This window comes from Anoplopoma fimbria, chromosome 3 (genome assembly GCF_027596085.1).
Source record: "Anoplopoma fimbria isolate UVic2021 breed Golden Eagle Sablefish chromosome 3, Afim_UVic_2022, whole genome shotgun sequence".
In the NCBI taxonomy this organism is placed as follows: Eukaryota; Metazoa; Chordata; class Actinopteri; order Perciformes; family Anoplopomatidae; genus Anoplopoma; species Anoplopoma fimbria.
Window position 1 is genome coordinate 18,799,630 of NC_072451.1, and position 24,891 is coordinate 18,824,520.

Below are 24,891 nucleotides of genomic sequence, written 5' to 3' on the forward strand. Positions count from 1 at the left end.
GTGTCTGACCCCTCCCCTGGCGGAGCAGATATCTGCCTCAAGGAGACCATGTCTTTGGCTGACAGTCTGTACAACCTGCAGCTGGTGCAGGAGTTCTGCAGGAACAACCTCAACCACTGCTGTCACTTCAGCCTGGAGGACATGCTCTATGCACATGCATCTATAAAGGTAAGGAGTATATTCAAATATATAAAAAAGAGAGACACGTGGATGCTGTGGAAAGTGCTATTTAATCATGTGGTTTCAGTTTAAGAAAGTGTTTTGGGGAATAGGGAGAGTTAGGGCGGCAAAAAAATAGGCAGAAATGAGTCATGCCAGGAAAAGTTTAATAATGAATGTGTGTGAGCAGACTTGTTTCTCTCAGAGGTTGGTATTATGTGTGTGTGTGTGTGTGTGTGTGTGTGTGTGTGTGTGTGTCTGTGTGTGTGTTAGCAAGGACATAAAGATAATTTTGCAACAGTGAGTATTGCTTTGCTGCCACATTAAATTAATATGACATATTGATGTTGGTGCTTGTCTAGTACAAACGCTGCAAGCCAAATAAACCCCTCCCCCTTTTGTCAGACAGAGGACAGATTCTGCTCAGAGGAGATTCACAGTCCTGCCCCGTCTCTGCCTGCCTCCCTTGTTCTCCCCGCCACCTCCATTTCCTCTGTTTTTAACTTACAGTTTAAATCTGTGAACTTCAGAGATAACAACAACTGCTGATTCACTCAGTCCTCAGGCAGAGGATCTCCTAATTTCACACACACACTCGTTCTAATAAACAAAATACTTACTGTAGAACTTTACAAGCATCTCTTAGAAGCAGTGTGGGTATATAGTATGCACAGAGCGTGGGTAGAAACATTCAGATTCAAGTCACGGTCCAAGCTGACTAGGACTTTCCATTCTTCAAAATAACACAGCAGACATTGTTTTACACTGTACACTTTCTGCTCTCTATTTCTCCCTTCCTTTCTCATTCACTATGATGGTTATAGTGATTGTGTGTTAGCTGTGTAGTGCTAGAATTGTACAAGTAGGCAAAGGAGGGGAGGAGAGAGAGAAAATGGTCATGAAGACCAGTCAAAGGGACTGGCACACTGCCCACTCCCCATTGCCTGCCCACTAAATCCTAACCAGTGTGTCTGTGTGTTTGTGCATGTCCATTCATTTAATATTTTAACAGGAATGTTGTGAATGCCACTAAGCAGTTATCTCTGGTGTATCTAAAATGAAGATCCAGTTTTTAGGAATTTATCTCTTTTTACATCTATTCTTGCTGGAAAGTAAATACACTGATCTGTGTGTGTTAACCAAGAGGTTTCCTAGGGATGAAATCCTCCAAATAAGCCCCCAGAGCCTTTCTCTTTACAACATGAATGCATTCATCATTGATTTGGGTTAATAACTCGCAGCTTTGTGCATCCATCCGTGCACGTGACATATTTAAACTAAACACCAGATGGTGTGTTTTGGCAGTTTTAAAGAGGCGTGGGCTTTGACAATAAAGCACTCAGACGATGAAACATGTACTAATATTCAACCACACACACCTGAGCCCGTCACCTAGCAACAGTTTGCACGCTGTTACCTCACTGATCTGGCAAAATGCTGTATGATATTGCGATTGTAGCTCATCCAACATCTTAACAGAGACACAGGGAGCTGTGACTGCAAAGGGACAAATGTCTTGCTAATGACATAAACAAATGTATATATATATATATGACTGCAACATTAACAACAAAGGTGTGTGTGTGTTGTGTTTTTGCAGAGTAATTACCTGGTGTTTATGGCTGAGCTTTTCTGGTGGTTTGAAGTGGTTAAACCCTCATTTGTACAGCCCAGGGTCTTCGATCCAAACGGTACAGTACAAGTTAACAATAACATCAGCATGCCATTGTTAGCTGCGATGATGATGATGATATGTTATGCGTGCTTCAGGATAACTTTATTCATTAACATGTGGTTGCAGTTGAATTTTGAGTATCTGTCGTATGTTTCCCTCTGCAGCCTGTGAGCCTGTATCATCCTGTAAAAATATGGCTCCTGTTTCCAGTCCAATCAAACAGAGCTATGCAGACAGACCTGACAGCCCTGAGAATGCCCCTGCACAGGGTAAAACATTTGTTATCAGTTGAGGTTGTGCATGAATCTTTCTTGAGTGATCATGTGAGTAGATTTGTCACAATGCTACTGGGTATTGTTTCATGTTCCTCATTGGTAAATACAACAGGAGCATTGCTATCACTATTCTTATTAACGCAGCTTTCACAGTTTTTCCTATACTTTTTTGAATTTCCCCTAAATATTTATGTGATGCTTTTAAAATATTCAAAATAATCCGTAGTATCAGCAGTTACCTGGGGCATGAATACAGAAAAGGGGAAGAATGTGTGGATGTGAAACCAGAGGCCCTCTAGTGGCTGGTTTACATACATGCAGTCGCTCCAGCATCACTTATGCTATATTTGAGCCCTACACAAATTTGATTCTTAAGCAGATCACCGCAGCATTTGTTGTTGACTGTTGAAATAAGGGATTTAATACATGCAGTAAGTAGTAAGCTACTCTGTGTCTGTGACAGGTATCATGAAGAGGTCTACCTCCATGTCCTACGTGGATGGCTGTGTTGGGACATGGCCCAAAGAAAAACGGTTGGTACCTGAACTCCGCAGTCGCCCTACCAAAGCAGATGTGAAGCGGTTTGACGTTTCCTAATTAAACTAACACTACATTTCCTCCCTCAGCTCCTCCTGTCGGGGAATCTCCTTTGAAATTCCTCTGGACGGAGACCCGATTGTGCCGCCCTGCGAAGCTCCCTCCCTCAGTGGTATGACCCGCTCTGCCAGCAGTGACGGTCTTGGTTTCAAAGTTCACTATGCTTCTCGAGGGGTCATGAAGCGCCACCTCTCCCTCATGCCTGTCAATGTAAACGGCCAGAGCAGACACATACCTGAGGAGGATGGGGAGTTCAGCTCCCAAAAACCACTCGGGCGGAACAACACATTCTCAATGAAGAACCAAAGCAGGTACAGCAGAGGGACGGTTTTTAAATAATTAAAACCTCTATGCTCTACATTGCCACATTCTCAATTAAAGAGACAGTTTTGTTTAGTTTGGGGTGGGGATTCAGCAATTTTTCATACATTAGATAAATGAAGGGTTTGGTTTTCTAACACTGTTTTAAAGAGTGAAAGTAGTCTAAGCAAAGTTATGTGATATTCTTTATTTATTTGTCATTTGTTTGTTTAGTGACTTAAGGATTTTTATATCCCAGTGGAAAAATTAGGACTTTTCATTTGCATAGATGGGTGGAGGTTTATTGTTATAATTAGCCTTTACTTATAGTTATAGCCATGTTAGTGCCTGCAGCAGCAGCAAGTGCAGTCATTTGCTTTTTTGTTCTGCTCCTCAACTTGTTCAAGTTCAAGGTGCATGTGAAATTTAGAGATTAAACACAAAATAATAAGCTTTGAAACCCCACAAAATGATCGAAGTTGTCCTTAAATCCAGATGTTACCTAAGGGATCTGCTATAAATGCTAATTTTACAAATGACATCCAGCAGGTGATATAGTAAATATCCCCTTAAGCTAACCTTTAAACAATCATCAGTTAATTTAACCAAATCTGTCTCTAGGTACTCCAATGGGGTCCTCCCAGAGAGCAACCACAGCCCCAACAATCACTATGGCAGCCGCAGTAGCCCATCAACTCCTCCGAGCATTGAGGAGGCCCTGAAGATTATCCACGACACTGAAAGGCCCCACGCTAGCATGGGCGTGGGGGAAGGAGACAATGGCTTCTTTCTCCACGGTTCAGTGCTTTTAGACCCTTCAGACCCTTCAGGGGCCCAAGGTCAAGGAGACGAGCAGGGTTCAGCTAAGGCTCGGCTGAACGACCAAGACCCCAACTCTCTATCAACTGATGAAGTTGACACGGGCATCCATGTGAGGACAGAGGACATCCAGAGCTTGGATGAGGACTCCTCCTCCCTGAGAGACTATTCAGACATAGACCCAGACTGTGAGACCGTGACCCGGTCCTGCCCTCTGCCTGACCAGCCGGAGAAGGAGAGGAGCGGGGAAGGAGGACGGAATGGGGTCAGTGATGCTAACCACGAGGGTGAGAGGGGAGATGGAGGTGACAGGAGCAGCCCCTGTCCCAGTTCAGCACCCACAATCCCCAGATCCCACACAGTCAGCCCCGCCTCATCATCTGGAGGCTCTGGAGGAGGCATGATCCGGATGACGAGCTTTGCAGAGCAGAAGTTCAGGAAGCTTGAGGGAAGAAGTAGTGGAGGAACTACACCAGAGAGTTCAGATCTCAATGTGCCGTACACACACCTGCCAAGAAGCATTTCTTCTCAGGTCTGTGTCCTGTTCTCTCTTTTAAACTCTACCTTTGTTGCAGAGGCAGAAATACAGTTAGGAGTGAAGTTAGTCTTCATAGAGTTAATGTCAATGATCTTTGCATTTCTTCCCAGATGTCACCTCCTTTGCCAATCACATCTCCCTCTCCAGTAACGTCCCCCAGAGACCCCTCCCACCTGATAGCCTCAGAGATGATTCAGCTGAGGATGAAGCTGGAGGAGAAACGGAGAGCCATTGAAGCCCAAAAGAAGAAGGTAAACAGATCAGGACAATGAGAGACAGCCAGTAGTAAAGCTTTAAATACAAATATTCACACTGTGTTGCGCTCTTCACAGGTGGAAGCAGCTTTCACCCGCCATCGTCAGAGGATGGGCAGAACAGCCTTTCTTAATGTTGTGAGAAGAAAAGGAATCACTGCCCCCCTCAGCCCCAGCTCAGACGCAGCAGAAGCACCTTCTCCAGAGGCGCTCATGGCCTCAAAGGAAAACAACCAGGGCAGCATGGAGCGGGCGGAGAGATGTAAGCCTGACGGAGCAGCTCCTAAATCCCCCTGTGAGGATGGAGGGGGTGAGTGCTGCTTACAGATTCTTATAATAACTTGATAGTTCACATCCAGAAGAAGTAGAAATGTATGCAAAAATCACATTTTGTATCATAAAGTCCTTTGCTGGGTCAATTTGCTTTCAGACCACAAACAAACTGCACCAGTCAGCTTGGAAGAACTTCCTTATCAGACAGTCTCGGTCTGGTTGTTAGGTCCACACCAAAGTTCAATTGAAAGCTTTCACACCAGCTTAACACCAACCAAATTCTCAAACCAAGAAATCGGAAAATAGTGAAAAATGCAATTGTGCAATTTTGCAGTTCAAATCATCTTTATCAGATTTCAGAGCCTGAAATCAGCAATTTTGTGGGATCTTTACTCCATAGATGATGTAAAGATTTTTCTTTTCACCAACTACTTGATAAATCAACAAATCATTTTAGTACTAAACCACAAAATAAGAAAAATACAATTGCAGGATAGACAAGCCCAGCATAGCAATTATACCATCATATCAAAATGTTAATTGACTGACTCATCTTTGTTTGTAATGTGGTGGGTGATAACAGGCTTGGCTCCGGGAGAAATCGACCTCACAGAATACACTCGCTCCATTGAGAGGCTGAACACGTCGTTGGGCTTCCTGCAGACAGAGATGCAGCGTTTGGCCCAGCAGCAGGAGAGGATCATGTCCATGAGAGAGCAACAGCAACAAGCCTGGGTCATTCCTCCTCCTGCTCCATCTCCTCACAGGTATGACCTAATGATAGGTAGTAAAAGATAGTTGTTGTTTTTTAAACATACATGACCTTGTGTGTTCTCTTCCACACAGGCAGCTCCGTGAGTTGCGTAGCAGCAGTGTTACAGGCCGGGGATCAGGACGAGGCTCGGTTGGGTCTGTGTCTCCCATCCTTTCTTCTTCTGGCTCTCCTCGCGCTCCCAACCGGTCCCCTGCTGGACTTAAGCGACGTCCGGCCTCCTTCCATGCCAGGACACCCAGGACTCCACGACCAAATGATCTGAAGGTCACACCTTTCAGTCGAATGCTCAACACCCAGACTTCCGTGGACAGCATACCCAGACTGAGACGATTCACCCCCAGCCAAACCCAGAACTGCTCGTTTGCTTACCTGGGCCACGACGAGGGGCCTCTGGACAGCATGAACCAAGAGCCCAAGGACAACAAAGAAAACACTGAGGACAAAGAAGATGTAGTGGTAAAGAAGAGTGCTGGCACTCATCAGCTGTCTACTAAAGAAGCAGCCAAAGAGAAGGAAGATGAGCGACAGGAGGAAAGAAAGGGTGAGGTGAAGCAAACAAGGTCATCAGAGGTGTTGTGTCAACCGGTGTCTGAGATCCAAGGGCCCACAGGCAGCCGGGTCAAGGGAGACCCACAGGACAGAAGAGATGTGGTGGAGGTGACTCTGTCTGAGCTGAAACCTCCAGGAGGAGATCCCCGCAGCCAGGAGATGACGGGAGAGGGTGAAGGAGATGGAGAGGCGAGAGGGGACACGTTTGGAAAAGACCAAAAAATGTGCTGTGGATTCTTCTTCAAGGTGGGCTTTAGCTACATAATTGTTTTATCATTCTAATGTCTAAGATAATACACGTTATAGCTTTTGTGTGAATATAGATTAAACATGTTTTAAACATGTCTACAAGGCTCCCTTGCAACTCAAGACAGGCCACTTAAATTTTGGACTGATGTTCCCAAGATGTTGGCTTGATGAGCATCACCTGTTGGTCTTTTCTTCCAGCCAGAAGCCTTGTCCTTCTTAGCTAACTGGCTAGCATAACACTTGCTGGTGACAGCGTCTCCATGGTGACGCTGAGGGAGTAGCAGCGGTTGAGCGGGGCTTAGCGAAGGGTCAATTAAGAATGTAATTAGTTGCACCTGTGTTATGACAGGTCAAAATGTCTGGTGTAAAAAAGTGCTACTCAACTGAAGTTTAACCACTGCACTAAAACTATAATATTGACTGATATAGACAGTTAATTGACTTCTCGTTAATAATACAGTGTATACAGCCTTATGGTGCTATATGCATGCAGTATTGTGCCTGTTGAGCCATGAGCTGATCAAAGAACATAAAGAGGTCATTCTAGGCTTTGTTGACTAAAGGTAATACCGAATCTAATATCAAAAATATCAACATGATTCTAATGAATACACATTAGGCGCTTATATGTAATAATAACTTAATTCACAGTGTAGTAATTCATCTGCTAAGTTAAAAGGACTGCCAGCTTTTCATGAAGGTAATAAAGGTGCGTTATATTTATCTCTACTTACACTCTGACTTGTGTATTTTGTGTGTTCCCCATCCATTAAAACACCAGGATGATGTGAAAGGGGAGGAGGACATGGCAGCAAAGAAAGCAGCTCTGCTGGAGAAGAGGCTTCGGAGGGAGAAGGAGACTCAGGAGAAGAAGCAACAGCAGGAGCTGGACCAGGAGCAGAAGAGGGAGGCTGCACGGTCTGTTTTACTTACTGTCTTTATGCCAATGCTAACACTGTCCCCATGTCTACACCATCAATACATAGTGTGTCTTTTGAACTTGAGTGTGCAGTCGCACAATAAATCTGTATCTCTTGTCTCCTTCTCAAGGTTGAAAGCTGAGGAGGAGCAGCAGAAAAAGGATGAAGAGAAGGAGAGGAGGGAATACATCAAGCTTGAGTTTTTGAGGAGGAAACAGCTCAAGCTGTTTGAGAACATGGACGATGTCATCAAGCCCCGATCTGGAAGTCTCAAGAAAAAGCCGCGGCCCAAGTCCATCCACAGGGACGTCGTGGAGTCGTCTACGCCCCCTGTGAGAGCAACAGGTGAGCAACACGCAAATCGAATGCACAAACACACACTTAAAGCTGCATTACTGAGCCGGGCTTGACCGTTGTCCGTGTTGCAGGGGTGCGTCCTCGAGGCTTCTCAGTGTCTAGTGTTTCTTTGGCGTCTCTCAATCTGGCTGACAACGACAGAGAGCAGCCAAATAACAGGAAGAACAACAGGTAAGACCCACTCTGTGCCTGTAGCTGGGATTTTAGACTATCTTACCTTGGCCTTGATTTACAAATCACAGATGTTATAAGCACAAGAAGGAAAAATATTCTACCTGCACCTGCCTCTGTCAATAACATCCAAAGAAATAGGCCTCTGTATAAAGTGGAAACATAATATAAAGATTGTTTAAATTAGTAAAAATGAACCAAGAATCAAGATGACAGGCTGTCCCTCCATTTTCATCCATCTTTCTTTCTTCAAGCTCCTTTCAATGGTAATTTATTCTTGTATAGTATAAAACATTGTATAAATCTCACAGTATCACACTAGTAAAGTTACATTTTCACCTTTTCTAATACTGCAGTGGGTTTTTGCAGTTAACCATCCATCCATATATTACCACCATTATGATGTACACTCCTTCAATTAAACTTTCAAAACTTCCCGACTCCCCCCCCCCATTATTTCATTTGTAACACCCAGATATCATAAACTCTGCCGTGACTTTAATTTCATGGGGTGTTTTGTGATGTTTAAGTAAATTTTTCTTATTGTTAAGTCTTGACTTTTATGAGGCTTACACTCTTGATTCTCTTGTATCCCTCTCACGTTTCTCTCCCTATTTTGCATGCGTCCCTCAGAGGCAATAAAGTAGCTCATATCCCGTTCTTTCTAAGCTCTCCCAAAGAAAGAAAGGGAAGGTTAGTAATGCTCCGAAAAAGTGATTCATCAGACAAAGTGTACTGGATGTGGCTCCATGTAGAAATAACTCCATTTGACTTGAGCCTGCTTTTCATTTGACATTGTTTAAAAAAGGACTCACATAAAAGTGGACAGATGTGTCAACAGTGAAATCATTTGACATATTCCATTACTGCCGTTAATTGTTTCTGCATTAAGGTTCATGGGACCTGTGTGGCTGAGATGTTTTCGCCTCAGTGCTCCTGCTCTCTATAGCCTCCTCTGCTTTTCACAGTATTGTTCTCAGGCTGCTGTTTGCTCTGTTCTCTTCTTTGCTGCTCTGCGTTTCACCGCTGTGTTTGCTGTTTCCTCTGAAAGTACCTAAGCTCATGCCTCTCAGAACCATTAAAGACAGCACTGAGGCTTTGCTTTGCTTGGCTGAACATGCCTCTCTGTCTCTCGCTGCACAGCTGCATAGAAGTATGTACAGTATGATTTAATGCAAGACAACAGGCAGGGTTTGAGAATTGTGTCACAGCGTCTGACCTTGTTTTGCCACATCTCTCTCTCTCTCTCTCCCTCTGTGTTTAATAACTGTGTGTGTGCATGTCTGTTTGTGCAATCTGTCGGTACGCTTTCATACATGCTTACGTGTATCAACCTTTACGTGTTTGTCGTTGGTTTTCGTCATCTACGTGCGTGTCATTTGTTTGGTCTGTGTGTGATCGTCTCCAGGCCAGACTCTGCAGAGGGTTTTTCTTCTTGTCCTTCGACTGGTAGTCGCAACGGAGAGAAGGACTGGGAAAATGACTCCACCACCTCATCCACTCCCTCCAACAATGAGTACACAGGTAGAAGACATACCTGTAATGATTACATAGTTTGTCAAGATTTACACAGAGTTTTTTGCCATCTCATGCATGTGCTTTCTTCCCACAGGACCAAAACTATACAAGGAGCCGAGTGCCAAGTCAAACAAGTACATCATCCAGAATGCCCTGGCTCACTGCTGCCTGGCTGGCAAGGTCAACGAAGGGCAGAAGAACAAGATACTTGATGTATGGTTTGCAAATACGTGTCTGTGTTTTTGCGCATTAAATATGCTGCACTTAACAATTACTTTTCTCTTTGGTTTTGTGCAGGAAATGGAGAAATCCGAAGCCAATAACTTCCTTTTGTTGTTCCGTGATGCCGGATGCCAGTTCAGGTCCGTGTATGCGTACTGCCCGGAGACGGAGGAGATCACCAAACTGGCCGGCATTGGGCCGAAGAGCATCACGATCAAGATGATCGAGGGCCTGTACAAGTATAACTCTGACAAAAAGCAGTTCAGCCTGATCCCAGCCAAAACCATGTCCGCCAGTGTGGACGCCATCACCATTGCCAGCCATCTGTGGCAAACCAAGAAGCAGGTGACGCCCAAAAAACTGCTCACGAAGTAGCACCAGATGGCCACCGGATGGCAATATTTGGACATGCTTCTCTGGAACGATCAAAAGGAGAGTTTGTGTATTTTAGATTTTCATTAAAAGGACACGTGGTCCCACTGTAATAACTCACAACTGGAATGTAGAACACGAGTGGGCCTCACAGACATTGTTGTTACAAGATTGACTGTTACACTCTGGACTAATTAAACGGGACACAAGTGTTTACTTCGTCAGCATGTGTGTCAATGTTCTCGTGCCAAAAAAAAGAAGAAAAACAAAAGGCGGACCAATGCCTTACCTAGTTGAACCACTGAACCACTGAATGTCACGCCTCAGAAAGAGGCAGTTTGGTTTCTATAAGTTGATCATGTGTGGCCTTATGCTTGTTTTGTGTCACTTTGTCAGCGCCTGTTAATAAGAGTGTTGTGATACAGGAGAGTTTGCGTGCACTCACAGGTCTGGGATCAGATTACTCCCCCCCTCAAGCAACTTGTAACAAGGGTGGCCTGTCTGATCTGTGATCAGGCAGAAGCAGCATTTTTTTTAGTTCTTGCTTTTTTTTTTTTTTTACATGTGACTGAAAAACGTATAAACAGTTCAAATTTGTGTGTGTATAGTGAATGCCAAGAAGAGTGAGGAAAATACCTCAGTTGGTGATTGCAATTACTTTCCAAAAGTGTGAAATTATGAGAGTATTGAGCATATGGAGTACCATGAAACAATTCTGGAAAGCACCTGCTATAGACTCTTAATTTATTTCATTTTGATAATGCTTTGCAGATATTCTGAAAGGCGTGTTAGATTTTATTCAGAGAAACATAATATACTGTACGTATATAAGTTAAGTTTGTATATGACGGCAGATCCATCCAAAATGAGCGAGTCCTCTTGTAGTAGCTTTTGAGTAGCTTTTATAATTTATCACATATGTGTATCAGTATGTTGTACTTTGGGGCCTTTAATTGTGTTACAAGTGCAAAAAGTGTGATCACTCAACAGTATCACTGATAAGACGATCATCAGTAGTAGAATAGACGGGAATCCCACCCTGTGTCATCCGTCTGTGCAATTTAAGAGTCATTTGAATAATCACCATTGACCATGTTGCAGTTGGAACTAACAAATACTTAAAATGCCACTTTAATGTGGATATTGTCTTAACTGTTAGAGTTTGATTACCCTCAAAGGAGATTGTAAATAAATGAATTCACCCATAATAGCACTTCATGACCCTGTCCACTGTCGTTGAGTCGTTTCCGTCATGCTTGTTACTTTACTTTTACATTACTTTTTATCACAAGTTCCTTCAGTATATGTTGGCATTGTACAGATATATTTTGGCATATAGAAGTATTTTTTGTAATGACATTGACATGTTGGAGGTGTGTTCTAATGAAGAAGTACAACTGTTGAAGGAAGTGTGTTGAAAGCGAAGGCAAGGTATATGAAATCCTAATGAGGCTTTATCGTGGTATTGTATGAAACTCATAAAGGATACTGAGAAAATCATAGTATTTTTTCCAACTCTGAATTCATTTTCATTTAAGTTTACTAAATATGCTCAACTGTTCATGGATTTTTGTTTGTTTTTCTATTACGTTGAGCTTTATTAAAATGCCAGCTATCAACAGTATTCATGGTGTCTCATTTCTTATCCCTGTCTTGATTGTTTAGGTGAAAAAATAGCCTCATTTAAACTGACATAATATCACTCCACCACCAAAAGAGCTAAGTAAATAACATCGCTAAGTATCATCATTACTGGGCCTTGTAGGGTGCACAAAGACAGACCATCAGAGGGACTCAGAAACTTTACAAAAACTCTAGGTGTCGTAGTCATTTTCTGTTATAATGTAGGTGTGTATTTTTGTCCAGACTACTGAAGCCTGCTGTGGCAAGACACTGAATACTATAGAATTCAGGCTGTTATATAAAACAGAAAATATTATTCAAAATATCTGCACGTTTTCTCCCATATCCTCATGTTGTTCTTCATCGATGGATAATCTACTGTTCCCATATATCAGCCAATATTTGCTCATTGCAGATATATTGGTATCAATGTTCGGCTGATAATTAACAGGAAATCCCAGATGGAAATGCCAAAGACATGTTTGAGGTGATATAGAAAGTGTTTCCAGTACATCATTTGAAATAGAGAAAGCTGTGTTTTGTCTTTGTTAGGGATTATTTTTCAACTACAAAATGTCTTCTCACATATCTTGGTGACAATTGTCGCAAAGATAAATCAAAGGGAATCCCATCAAAATGTTTTTTTTATGTTAAAATATCACTGTAAATCCCTATATAGCATTTAGACATAAATAACTCATAGATGCTTAGTTCTGCATGGATTGTGGAAATGATGTATTTAATTATGGATCAGACCAGTGTTGGATAGTGACTGGATAGGTTAGAGGTTCACTGAAGGGCCACAGAGGGTCAGTGCTAATAAAGACACTGTAGGCATAAAGATCCCTAAAAGCTTTCACAAAAGTCTTCCATTGGCTTGAAGTAAAAGTAGTGCTCTTGAAATCATACTTAAGTAAAAGTACAGAAGTACTGGAATCATCTTTATGCAGAATGGCTCTGTCAGAATAATATCTATAATATCATTGGATTATAATAAGTGATGCATCTATGTGTAAGGATGACTAATGTAACAGCTGGTAAAGGTGGGGCTAATATCAACTACTGTATACACTGTTGTTTAGCTTCATCCATAATGATACATCAAATTGTATTAGTTCATTTATATTTTGTATTTACAGTGGAGTAAAAGTACTCATAATTTTACTTAAGTACAGTACTTGAGTAAATGCATTTAGTTACATCCCACCAAGGTAGGCCACAAAGAAGTTAAATCAAATGAAAAGGGCCCCATTTCAACCTCTGTGGACGCCACTGTTTTATGACTATTCATAAAATGTTTTAACAATCTGACATGTTTCACTAACTACTTAATAATCTCTATGTATTTGATGAATTGCTACCATGTTGTGCTCTTGCTGCTGATCTGCGTGCAGGGTGGATTGGAGGCGGCGCTCCTGCAGACAGCAGCAGGGAGGCAGCAGGCAGCAGGCAGCAGGGCTGGGCAGCAGCGGACCGCAGCGGAGCGGCACGGAAACATCCAGCAGGGAGGAGACGCAGTCAGAAGAGGAGGAGGAGGAGGAGGAGGAGGGACAGGGACAGCCACAGCCACAGCCAGGACAAACAACGCTGACAACACCGAGCACCACTCCGTCGTGACAGCGTCTGTAAACAGCGCGGACACACCCGGTGGACTGTTTTTTCATCCCATGTATTTATAGAAACAGGTGAGCATTAAACGCACCACGCAGGCCGGTCGGTGTTGTGGGGGGGAAGCTGTCAGTGAACACCCCGCCCGTCCGGCTCAGTAGCGGATGATGCCTCTCTCCCCTCGGCCTGGCTAGCTGCTCAGTCTCCCCTCCTGACAACCGGGGCTCAAATTAGCCCGCTTTGATTGAGCTCTCACGGTAACTAGCTATTTGTTAGTTTTGCTCTAATCCGGTGGTTTAATGCAGAAGCTACGTAAAGCTAACAAGTAGCCTAAGCTCCTTACACTGTTTGACTTGAGGCTTAGTGCCAGTGTTATTAGCTACCTATCATGCTAGCTTAGCAGGACTGCAGTGCTTGTGTGTGTTTGATTACTTGTCAGCTAGGACAAATTGCTTTCTGTGTCATGTAGCATGTGTGGATCGATAGATGGCCATGATGCATAAGAGGATACTCACTGTCATGACAATAATATAACATTAACACAACATGTTTGAGGAGTGTGTGCATCCTTTCATGCTAAGTTGGAGACACATTAGTTGCTGTCTTGTTTCAGCCACATCTTTTATCTTAACCTCTGTAAGATCTTATCTGTTCATCAGAGTTTTATGTGGAATGTGATTAAGGATTAACACAAACCATGATCATCTGATGAGGAAAAGCTGGACTCCTGTTATCATAAAATAATCAGTTGTATGATGCAGGGAAGTTAAATCAAAGGCTGAAGAGCATAAAAATACCTCCCAATCAGAGGCTCAGTCCATCTGGATAACACCACTGATTTACTTCATTAAGTGTAGCCTAAAGATAAAAGTAGCATGCAAACAAGAGTTTGTTGCAAATCACAACAGACTGCACTGCTGTCACCTTATACACCTCTGATCTGAGAAGTGTATGAGCAGTAGGCTAATTTGAGATGTGTGACTATTGGATTCCCAATGTGTAATTTTCCATTTACGCATTGTGAGTTTCATGCATGTTAGTTGAAATTTGATCAGACTGTGGACTAAGATGGAAATCTGTACATTTGGGTTCATAAACGAGAAGTATGGCTAACGTGAGATGTGTGCATTCATTTCAGATGCTTACAGTTCCACACATGCATGTTTCCAGTCGAACAACAGTCCCTCAGTCATTACCACTTAAGATCTTTACCTAAAACTATGCTTATATGCATTTTAGATTCCTCCTCCAATAGAAACTTGCTGCTAGGGCTGGGCAATATGATCGAAATCATTATCACACTGTCAATAAGGATATTTTCTGTTATTGATGTATTCTACATGTGGCACATATTTGCAAAATCACGTAGGAAGAATCAAAGTGATTTTCAAAGCAATTAACTGTGTTCCACTCTTGTTTATTACTTTGGACCAAACTTTAAGACTAGTTTGGTTTGTGTGTGTGTGTTTCGCTAAATTACCTTTTCATTGTCAGCCCGTCGTCACCATGACAGCGGAGGAAACCATAAATGTGAAGGAGGTGGAGATCATCAAGGGGATCCTGGACTTTCTCAACTCCAGGAAGTTGCACATCAGCATGTTGGCTCTGGAGAAGGAGAGCGGTGTCATCAACGGGCTCTACTCAGACGACATGCTCTTCCTCAGGTAGATGAACTCAACAGCAATAACCACAACGTGCAGTCTGGGTCTGTTCGTCTCAGGTTGCAGCTCAAAAAACGTTGCCTACTATAAAGTAGAGACAACAGGCAACTGTTCTCGTCATAAGTTTAGTGTCTCTGATAGTGTCCTCTACATTGGGGATATTGTAACACTGCACCACTGCTGTGGATGTGAGTGCTCACTTGAAAGTCAGCCAAGAGTGTGTTGACTGCAGTTCTACTCAGCCTGAGTATTGAATACAGTCGGGTATTTTACCTTCTAGTGTGAGGTGCACTTTAAAACCTTTGTCTCTCCTTATCATGATACACCTTTATAAAAAAGAGAATCTGGAAATACTTTACTCTTCAGTAAATATTATAAAACAAATTGATATTACATATAACATATAGAACATGATTCGATGTGTAACCTGTGTTTATTAAAAATGTACTGTCTCTGTTTTAGGCAACTGGTGCTTGATGGCCAGTGGGATGAGGTCTTGCAGTTCATTCAACCTTTGGAGTGCATGGATAAGTTTGACGGAAAAAGGTGTGTTCACTGTGTGAGTCACTGTCAGTATGTTCAGATGCATATATCCTTTAGGTGATGCTGAGGTAGTCTACAGCAGCCAAGTTAGACCAAAACAACATGAACACTTTTCTAATGTCAACTGTCATGTCCTCAGGTTTCGTTACATTATCCTCAAGCAGAAGTTTCTGGAGGCTCTGTGTGTGAACAACGCCATGTCTGCAGAAGCTGAGCCACAGCATGTAAGTCATTAAACTTAGAATGTACTCACTATCTGTATTTCTTTATGTTCTCCAAGCCTCCACATTGACGACACAGCCTTGAATTATCAGACTTTGTAACAGAGCTGCTTTGTCTTCCCACTGACTGTCACTGGTTGTCATTGCAGTAAACAACAAGGCTCAATCTCAAAGACAAAAAGAAGCTGGCAGTTTTTTTAATACATGTAGTTTGTAACTGCAACTCTGCAAGTCATCTATCAAACCTCACAACCTTTAAAAGACAGGCGAAGGCAGGTTGTGTGTGTGTGTGTGTGTGTGTGTGTGTGTGTGTGTGTGTGTGTGTGTGTGTGTGTGTGTGTGTGTGTGTGTGTGTGTGTGTGTGTGTGTGTGTGTGTGTGTGTGTGTGTGTGTGTGTGTGTGTGTGTGTGTGTGTGTTATTCAATGGTGGCTGCATTTGCATGCAAGGAGAGTGGTGGCCATTGGCCTCAGTGCAGTCAAGGACTTATCTGGATTAAGTTGTTTATGTGCACCTCTGATACTACATGATCGTCTGTCGATGCTAGAATAAGCTGTTTTACAAAATATATCTCTTCACCTGTGATGTCCCACCCTCATGAGATTTGGTCAAAAGGCAAAAGAAAGTGTGGCCTTCTGCTGCCCCCTTTCTTTTTGTCTGAGCTGCACATTGCATTTATCCCAAAGTGGACGAATGGATGCCCCAATAGCAACAATAATATTAGGCAATATATACTTCTCAACAACAAAATGAACTAATATTGCAAGGCAGGTGTGAATATGCACTGAAATCCACATTTATCCTTCGAGAAATCCAAGAGTAAGAGGTTTCTATGCCACAGTCATCACTTTAATTATGGGAATAATCAAGATGCATTTTCTCATAATCAGAGTGTAAGCTTTTTTGGCTAGTGGCTCAATAAGGATATATGTAATCTAATTGTTTGTTAACCCCAAATAGTAATGCATTAACACACAAATGAATGTATCTGACACACACTGTATAACTGCACATGCAGAGACTCTTATTTTCAGAACTCATTCTTTCTTTTCTCCTCATACTCTGTGGGCCTAATGTCACGTGACATGGCAGAGCTGCAGCTTGTGACCCTGTGCCAGAGCTATCGTGACCAATTAACTGGATTAGGACAGACTTCTTTGGACATCTGTGGAAATCTGTGCATTGGTGTGCAATTGTGTGGAGAGTGGTGTGTATTAGTTGTGATATGGCATCAATAGTGTGTTCAGGGTGATGCAGGACGAAATCATCATTTTCATGACACTCATCTGTTCCTCCAGTCTTCTACTGTAGATAAAGCTCTTTCTAATAGGGCTATGTTTCTATCTCTGCTATTGGGAGGGAAACTTCTAATCTGTCATCTGTGACAAAAAATGTTTTAATGTTTTTTAGTTGGAGTTCACTATGCAGGAAGCAGTCAAGTGTCTCCATGCCCTGGAGGAGTTCTGTCCCTCTAAAGACGACTACAGCAAACTGTGTCTGCTCCTCACACTGCCTCGCCTCACAAACCATGCTGAGTTCAAGGCAAGATATATGAAAATGGATCAAAACAGAAATATTAGAAGAAATATATGAAATAAAGATACTTAAAGTTTCCTGAGACCGAGAGTATCTTCTTTTTATCCTCTTGTGCATTTTTCTGCAAGTTTAATTGTTTTCCGCTACCAATGATGTGTTCTGTTGAAGTTTTTAACTTCCATGTGTTCGGCATGTATGTTGATTTCTTATTTCTCTGCTGGTGTCCTTCAGGATTGGAACCCGAGCACGGCCAGGGTGCAGTGTTTTGATGAGGCCTGCAATATGGTAGCGGATTTCATCCCTGCAGACAGGAAGCTGAGTGAGGCTGGATTCAAGGCCAGTAGGGACCGACTCTTCCAGCTGCTCCTTAAGGGAGTCCTCTACGAGTGCTGTGTGGAGTTCTGCCAGGTTTGGACAACTAAAATCCAAACAGAAATACTGTGGTCTAAAACCAGTCTACAGATTCATTTACATTTTTGGGGTTTTATTTTGTGTGCAGAGCAAGGCTACAGGGGAGGAAATCACAGAGGGCGAGGTCCTCCTGGGTGTTGACATGCTCTGTGGTAACGGCTGTGACGACCTGGACCTGTCTCTGCTCTCCTGGATGCAGAACCTCTCCCACAACGTCTTCTCCTGCGCCTTCGAACAGAAGCAACTCAACATCCACGTGGACCGCTTGGTCAAGCCCACGAAGACCGGCTACTCTGACCTCCTCACCCCGCTCATCAGCAAACTGTCTCCGTACCCGTCCTCCCCGCTGCGGCGCCCCCAGTCCGCTGATACCTACATGTCACGCTCCTTGAACCCCGCGTTGGACGGGTTGTCTTTCGGACTGTCTGGCCAAGACAAGAGAGTGAGTGCCGGGGGGGAGGCAGCGCCAGGCAAAGGGGTCTCTCCCATGTCCCACTCCTTTGCCAACTTTCACTACCCCGGAGCAGGAGGGCAGAACCTGACCAGGAGTCTCATGATGGAGAGCTCTGACTGCCACAGCATCTTTGAGGAATCCCCTGAAACGTAAGCTTTTGGACTGCAGCACGTTTTTGTCCGTGTTTGGGTTTTATACAATACCTTGTCAGATGTCTTAGTTAATCTGTTCCTGTGGTGTGTTTTCTCTCTGAAGGTCAAGGACAGAAACGCCTGTGGATAAGATGATGGGTTCGGGTGGAGCTCAGAACCTGCGTCCTGCCTCGGCTCCGGGCGAGGACGCTCCATCAGCTGGCTCCGCTGACAGGAACGAGGTAAACACAACCGGCTTTAGATAAGAGAGATAAGATAATCCTTTATTAGTCCCGCAGCGGGGAAATTTGCAGACTTACAACAGCGCAGAGTAAAGTGCACACAAGAGACATAGCAGAAGAAGACAAGCTAAAAATAAAAATAAAAAATAAGAAAAAATAATTGCTTTTGAACCGATCCGACCGGTTGGGTGTCGCACATTACTGAACGAGTGCTTTATTTTTATAACGTCCCTGCATTGTTTTCCGTCCTTGATGGGTGTTGCCTACACTGAAGGTCTATATATATGCCAGTTCTGATGACTCTTTCAGTACGCCTTGTCTGAGTCAACCTCCTCTTGCGAGTCTGAATTACAGAGAAGTCACTGTCAAGACTAACGTGGCTGCTTAGGGTGATGGGCTCAGTCCATTCTAGCTCTGTTGTCTTCTGCCTGGATTAGAGCCTTTGTTTAATGGAAGTTGTCCTTGTTTAGTGTTTGTGGTGTTGTGTTGTTAGTATGTTTTCATCATATCCCACCACTTAATGTGCTCCTTTAAGCTTTGTGCATGTAGGAAAGGCTGTTTTGTATGTCTGTGTACAGAAACATGGTTGTAAGTTGTCGAAGTGTGTTGTAGTTTCTTCACAATTAATACTCCTTTGTCATAACCCAAACTTGAACACACAGACATTATTCACATATTCTTAAATTCAGTGTGATTTACACTTTCAAAAAGTCCAAAACAAATAACAAAACTCCATAAATCCCCTCAAAAATCTTTTTTAAAAATCCTTATAACTCCAGATCTCTTAAGAAAAAGAAGCCCTAGGTCAGTAGGGACACGTGGCTCAGGAACCCAGGAGCATAACCAAAAAAAGAGTCATTAATGCCCTCATGTTGCCTGTAAACACAGTGTTAACACTGTATCCCTTTCCGTCTGTCTCATGTTCTCTATTCTGGTCCCGTTGTGCAGTTCAGTGTGAAGTTGGTGCTTTGTGCAGCCTTCCCCGTCACCCTAGAGACACATAGAGGCCAGGAACAGAAGCAGACTTGGGGGCCCCTTTGATCTGGTTGTGGCACTCCTCCTGCCCTCTCTTTCTTGTTCTCCTCTCAGCGGGCACAGTGCCAGTGTCTCTCCCCTCCCCAAACACACACAGTTCCCATCAGATTGTCAGGACAGGAAGCAGAGGACAGAGAGGGGAAGTGACCTGTCCACAGCTCTCAGTCTCACCTTCCTTCCTCCTCTAATACCTGAACTGACAGAAGAAACGGGTGGAGCGGGGTTCATCGGGCCACAATTCTGCCTTTGATTAGTGTTAATAGGAGTTGGCAGTGACTTACTTCAGATGTACATGCTTCACTGTGTGGAATGAGTGTGTGAATATTATGCTTTGTATGTGCTAAACTGTTTCCACGTATCCTTGTTCGTTTGTACTACCTGTGTTCATATGTTCTATTTATGCCGTTTTTTCTTCTACACAGTGAATTTATCTGCTCTCTAGAGTGAATTGCCCAACAGATTCAACTCATACATTGATTTAACCAACCAATAGGGGCTATTATTATTTTATTTTTTTAATGGCTTCATGTTCAATCCTCAGCTTCGTGACTCAACAGAGAAGTATGAGGAGTACTATCGGCAGCGCCTTCGTGTGCAGCAGCACCTGGAGCAGAAGCAGCAGCAGAGGCAGCTGTACCAGCAGATGCTGCTGGAGGGAGGGGTGCAGCAGGAGCCCCCGCCCAGCGACATGCAGCACAGCCTCACAGAGAAGTTCCTCAACAGGTAAAGGACACGGCGAGAGATGGCTGTCAGACGAGTAGTGTGCATCCGTAACATATATAGAGACACCTGTCAAGACATAGGGCAAACCTCCTGGAAGCAGTTTGACATTCGGGGGCAGCTTGTCTGAATTAACTTGCTAATCACTGTATTGCTTTTAATATCTACAAACAATAGAGGAGCAGCTGTCATACGAGGAGAAGTAGACAAGGTTTCTCCGAGCATGACCCCCCCCCCCCAAACAAACCCCGCCTCCTGTCCACATTGCACCATCTGTGGTGATCAGCTGCATCACATCACATGGGACTGTCATGTGGATTAGTAATAAACAATATTAGACCCAAACTCCTCTCTTGAACAAAAACCATGGCAACTTAAGCGTGATTACAAACCACCACAGGAGTATATTTAGCTTTGAATCTGTGACAATACGACGATTGGAAATGTGTTAATTTTTGCTCTGTCAGCAGGACAAAGGCCCTTTGATTTGTCCCTTGAGAGATCCTCCTGTTCTCCCTTTCCCCAACCTCTCCCTGTCTCTGTATCCTCTGCATTATTCACAAGGGAAGCTGTGCATAATTACACCATTGCTACAGTTTTCTTTTGTCCTCTGCCCTTTGTATTTTAAACTAGATGTAACTAGAGTACTGACTGCCTGTATTGGGAAAAGGTAAAAAACCTTTCTCCTTTTCCAAATGATAAGCACAAGACAACTCAGATGACATGACAGCGGGAGAGAGGGACAGGCTGAAAGACTTTATGGAGAGAGTTCATGAGTGTGTATGTGCCTGTGTGTTGTGCTCCTCAGGTCCATCCAGAAGCTGGAGGAGCTCAATGTGGGGATGGAGGATCTGGAAGAGGAGGTGAAGTCTCTGGCGCAGCAGTGTAATGGCAACGGGAACACGCCCGCCTCCGAGGACAATAACAATCCTCCATCTGTGACGCCGGAGCAGACCCGAGGGGGAGGGGTGCTCAGCAGCACCCCGCAACGCACCGTGGGGGGGCGCCCGGTTGAGCCTCCAAATGAGTCCCCTGTCGTCTCCCAGAGGTACTGTGGGTAGGATTTCTTTGTTTTTTATCCCGGAGTTTGTTGCAGGATTTAATTTAATGATCGCTGTATTTATGTTTTTTTGCAGTGAGCAGAAACAGAAAGGAAGTCAACAGTGTGACTCTCCAGGCTCCTTATCCAGAAGTAAAGAGGTACGTTTGCACGCAAGTTACACTCAAACAATTGTGTCAGACCTGCTGTAAATATTTTATTTCCTCAACAATGAATTGAAATGACCTTTGTTCATGCACGTCTTCATGCACGTCTTTATTATTCGCACACTCATTACCTCTCACATTACCACAACAATTGTGCTGTCCCAGAAAAAAATGTTTTATGGCCCTCTGAACTTCTGATCTGATGTTAAAGCTGAGCACATTCCCTATTGTTTTTGTCACAGAACAAGACGCTACAGTGTAATGCTAATCTGGCATTTGTCTAAACAGATTAAAACATGATTATATCATATCATCTCATGCCGGCGTCATAACATTATTGATGCCATAGGGTAGAGGAGATCCAAATAGATCATACTGCTAATTACACGTAATCTGTGTGTTCGTGTGTTTTCAGGGCGACAAGCCTAAAAGCCTGTTTGTGCCAGTGCACACTTTAGAAGATACTCAAGCTATTCGAGCCGTTGCCTTTCACCCGTCTGGATCGCTCTACGCTGTCGGATCCAACTCCAAAACTCTACGTGTCTGTGCTTATCCAGAAACATTAGACACAAGGTAAGGCGGACAGACACATCAAGAACTTCCAAAGGCACTTGTCCAACAGTTTTTTCTACTTATCAACAGTAGCCCCCTCTATTACAGTGTATTGAAATGAATGATGGTATGATGCATCCCACTTTTTTAGGGTGCCAACCAAAGTACCATTACACCATTTTCTGATTCTGGGCATCCTACATTCAAAGCATTGTAGAATATGGATGATACAGATTTTTCCATCTAGTGACATAAACAGTGTATTAATGGCTTTTTAATGGTCTAACCTTTAAGCTGATAAGTAACACTAACTGGAATTTTTTTACCTGTACAAGCTCCGTTTCTTTAGAGCTCTGACGAAGGTCTGTAACAGAAAGCTTAGACAGTAAGCTGAGTTCATTCTTCATGTTCGAAACCGCAGGTGACGAAAATGATCTCACCAAAAGGTCCACTTCTGATTTTGATCATATCACATGATTTTCCTCAGCTGATGGAGTTGACAGGTTGTCATGAAAAGTTCAAATCTTGCGCATTTTAAGGGCTTCTCATCCTTGTTGACTTAAAAGTTTGGACTTAAAGTTCATTTTATAAATTTGGTAAGACTTAAAACAAACTGACTACTCTCAGATAAAGTAGCAATGCTTTTCTCAATCCTGAAAATCATCAGTATATAGCAGTACATTGTTTGAATGTGAACCAGTTTACTCATCTTCTCACCGACCGTTTGTCTTTCTTCTGCTTTCTTTCCCCCCCTCTTCTTCACTCTTCCTCTCCTCAGTGGTTCAAGTCCAATAAAGCAGCCCGTCGTCCGCTTCAAAAGGAACAAACACCACAAAGGGTCCATCTACTGCGCGGCCTGGAGCCACTGTGGGCAGCTGCTGGCTACAGGCTCCAACGACAAATATGTCAAAGTCTTACCTTTTAGTGCAGAGACATGCAACGCCACAGGTACAGACTGTGGGATCCTTCTGTGATTTTAAACTGGAGCATGGAGTTCTGTTATTCTCATTTCATGTTCCCGTCTCTCTCTGTCTATGCTCAAGGCCCGGACTTGGAGTTCAGCATGCATGACGGCACCATCAGAGACCTGGCCTTCATGGAAGGTCCAGAAAGTGGAGGAGCCATCTTGATCAGCGCCGGAGCTGGAGATTGTAACATCTACACCACGGATTGTCAGAGAGGACAGGGTCTGCACGCCCTCAGCGGACACACAGGTACACCGACTGCCTCGACCATCCAGACGTACCTCTGAGCGCAAAACATGCAGTGGAGATGAAAGAGAGAGAAAGATTGCCACTGACAAGTATGTGATCCTTTCTGTGTTGCTGTTCAGGTCACATCCTGTCTCTGTATACGTGGGGAGGCTGGATGATCGCCTCTGGCTCTCAAGACAAGACGGTGCGTTTCTGGGACCTCAGGGTGCCCAGCTGTGTCCGAGTAGTGGGAACTGCTTTCCATGGCTCAGGTATCACCTGTGTGTGAAGAGTTTTACCTCCATTTTTAAATCAAATAACCCCAGCAATTTTTTTTGAGCAATGTTTGACACCAGAAGGAGCTCAGCTTTCATGATATGAGACCGTTTTACTGGTTTATGTATTGGTTTTTACAGCTAAACTCCTTATTTTTTTTACTGCACAGGCAGTCCTGTTGCCTCGGTAGCAGTCGATCCTAGTGGCCGTCTCCTAGCAACAGGACAGGAAGACAGTGCATGCATGCTGTATGACATCAGAGGAGGACGAATCGTCCAGGTGTACCGGCCGCACTCCAGTGACGTGAGATCCATCAGGTTCTCCCCTGGAGCACACTACCTGCTCACCGGCTCCTACGACACAAAGGTCATCGTCTCCAACCTCCAAGGTACGTCTCCTCTGCTCACATATTAATCATGTAGTAATGATGCTTAGCTGACTGCTAGCTTCTTCATATGGGCTATCCAGTTTTACTTTGACCATAAATATGAAATTGTTTAAATGGCTCATAATTTATGCTTTGGAGCAGCACATAGTTCTCAGTTTAATATCCTCGTAAACTCAGAATCTTTGTTATTTGGACGGTTGATCAGAATTCAACTTTGGCTCTTTGAAACTCTAACAGGCATTTTTTTGTAAAGTGAGTACTTTTTGGTGTTTTCCCAACCAAGAAATAGGCACATACATTTTTTTTCTACTCTTTGTTTTTTGTACGGATTAAACTAACAACATATATTAATGTTAATTAGTGGTCTCTGAGGACACAGCCAGGCTGCCTGTTTACCTGTTTCCAGTCTATGCTAAGCTGCTGGCAGTAGCCACATATTTACTGTATAGACATGTACAAATATATATCACCCAGTTGTCTGCAAGCAAACATTTTTTACTTTTCCCTGAATAAGCAGACAGCTACAGTGGATTGGCATATTAAGTAATCTCCCTAAACTGTACATTCAGTTGCCACAACCTGCTTGGTTTCATCACATCTTTGGAGTTTGACATTGTTGCCATGAATGAAAACATCTGTTCTATGTAAATATTATTCTGTACTTGTTATTAAGAAAGGGAGACTCTACTTAAGAGTATTATAAGACTTAGAGTATTTCCCCAGCTTGTAATGCCTACAAAAAGAAAAACAAAGAGATCATTTTGCTTGTACAAGGTTTTAATACTTCTTTTCTTTTAATACTTTACCTCATATAGTAAGTGGTCTTCTCGTGAGCTCCCTCCACATCAACAATAATGTCTCGAAAAATGTTGTGTCATGGTGTGTCATGACTTTAAATCCGCTTGTCTGAGCTCCACTTCCTGTCTCTGTTGCTAGGTGACCTGACCAAGCCGCTGCCTCAGACCGTGGTGGGAGAGCACGGCGACAAGGTGATCCAATGTCGATGGCACACACATGACCTGTCCTTCCTCTCGTCCTCTGCTGACCGCACTGTCACACTCTGGACACAC

The 24,891-nt window shown here is 43.4% G+C and overlaps 2 protein-coding genes across 2 annotated transcripts in view; both read left to right on the forward strand.

Moving 5' to 3' along the window:
* camsap2b (calmodulin regulated spectrin-associated protein family, member 2b) overlaps positions 1-11,630 on the forward strand; it is a 30,945-nt gene extending 19,315 nt beyond the window's left edge. Inside the window, exons 6-21 of the mRNA XM_054624199.1 lie at positions 29-168; positions 1,760-1,850; positions 1,999-2,103; positions 2,573-2,642; positions 2,736-3,017; positions 3,628-4,357; positions 4,474-4,614; positions 4,696-4,927; positions 5,474-5,657; positions 5,737-6,460; positions 7,245-7,381; positions 7,514-7,728; positions 7,812-7,911; positions 9,320-9,435; positions 9,524-9,642; positions 9,727-11,630. Coding sequence (XP_054480174.1) covers positions 29-168; positions 1,760-1,850; positions 1,999-2,103; positions 2,573-2,642; positions 2,736-3,017; positions 3,628-4,357; positions 4,474-4,614; positions 4,696-4,927; positions 5,474-5,657; positions 5,737-6,460; positions 7,245-7,381; positions 7,514-7,728; positions 7,812-7,911; positions 9,320-9,435; positions 9,524-9,642; positions 9,727-10,026 — 3,686 coding nt within the window. The 3' untranslated portion in view covers positions 10,027-11,630. The remainder of the gene's footprint in view (positions 1-28; positions 169-1,759; positions 1,851-1,998; positions 2,104-2,572; positions 2,643-2,735; positions 3,018-3,627; positions 4,358-4,473; positions 4,615-4,695; positions 4,928-5,473; positions 5,658-5,736; positions 6,461-7,244; positions 7,382-7,513; positions 7,729-7,811; positions 7,912-9,319; positions 9,436-9,523; positions 9,643-9,726) is intronic.
* Positions 11,631-13,152: 1,522 nt separating this feature from the next.
* Positions 13,153-24,888, forward strand: wdr47a (WD repeat domain 47a; the record flags this gene model as incomplete). Its single annotated transcript, XM_054625893.1, has 17 exons — positions 13,153-13,331; positions 14,749-14,918; positions 15,378-15,461; positions 15,598-15,682; positions 17,088-17,219; positions 17,445-17,621; positions 17,713-18,227; positions 18,334-18,451; positions 20,028-20,209; positions 21,015-21,254; positions 21,343-21,406; positions 21,828-21,985; positions 22,743-22,912; positions 23,008-23,178; positions 23,298-23,429; positions 23,603-23,821; positions 24,758-24,888. Coding segments are annotated over exons 2-17 (2,736 nt in total), but the record flags the coding sequence as incomplete, so codon positions are not given.
* Between the last annotated feature and the right edge of the window lie 3 nt (positions 24,889-24,891).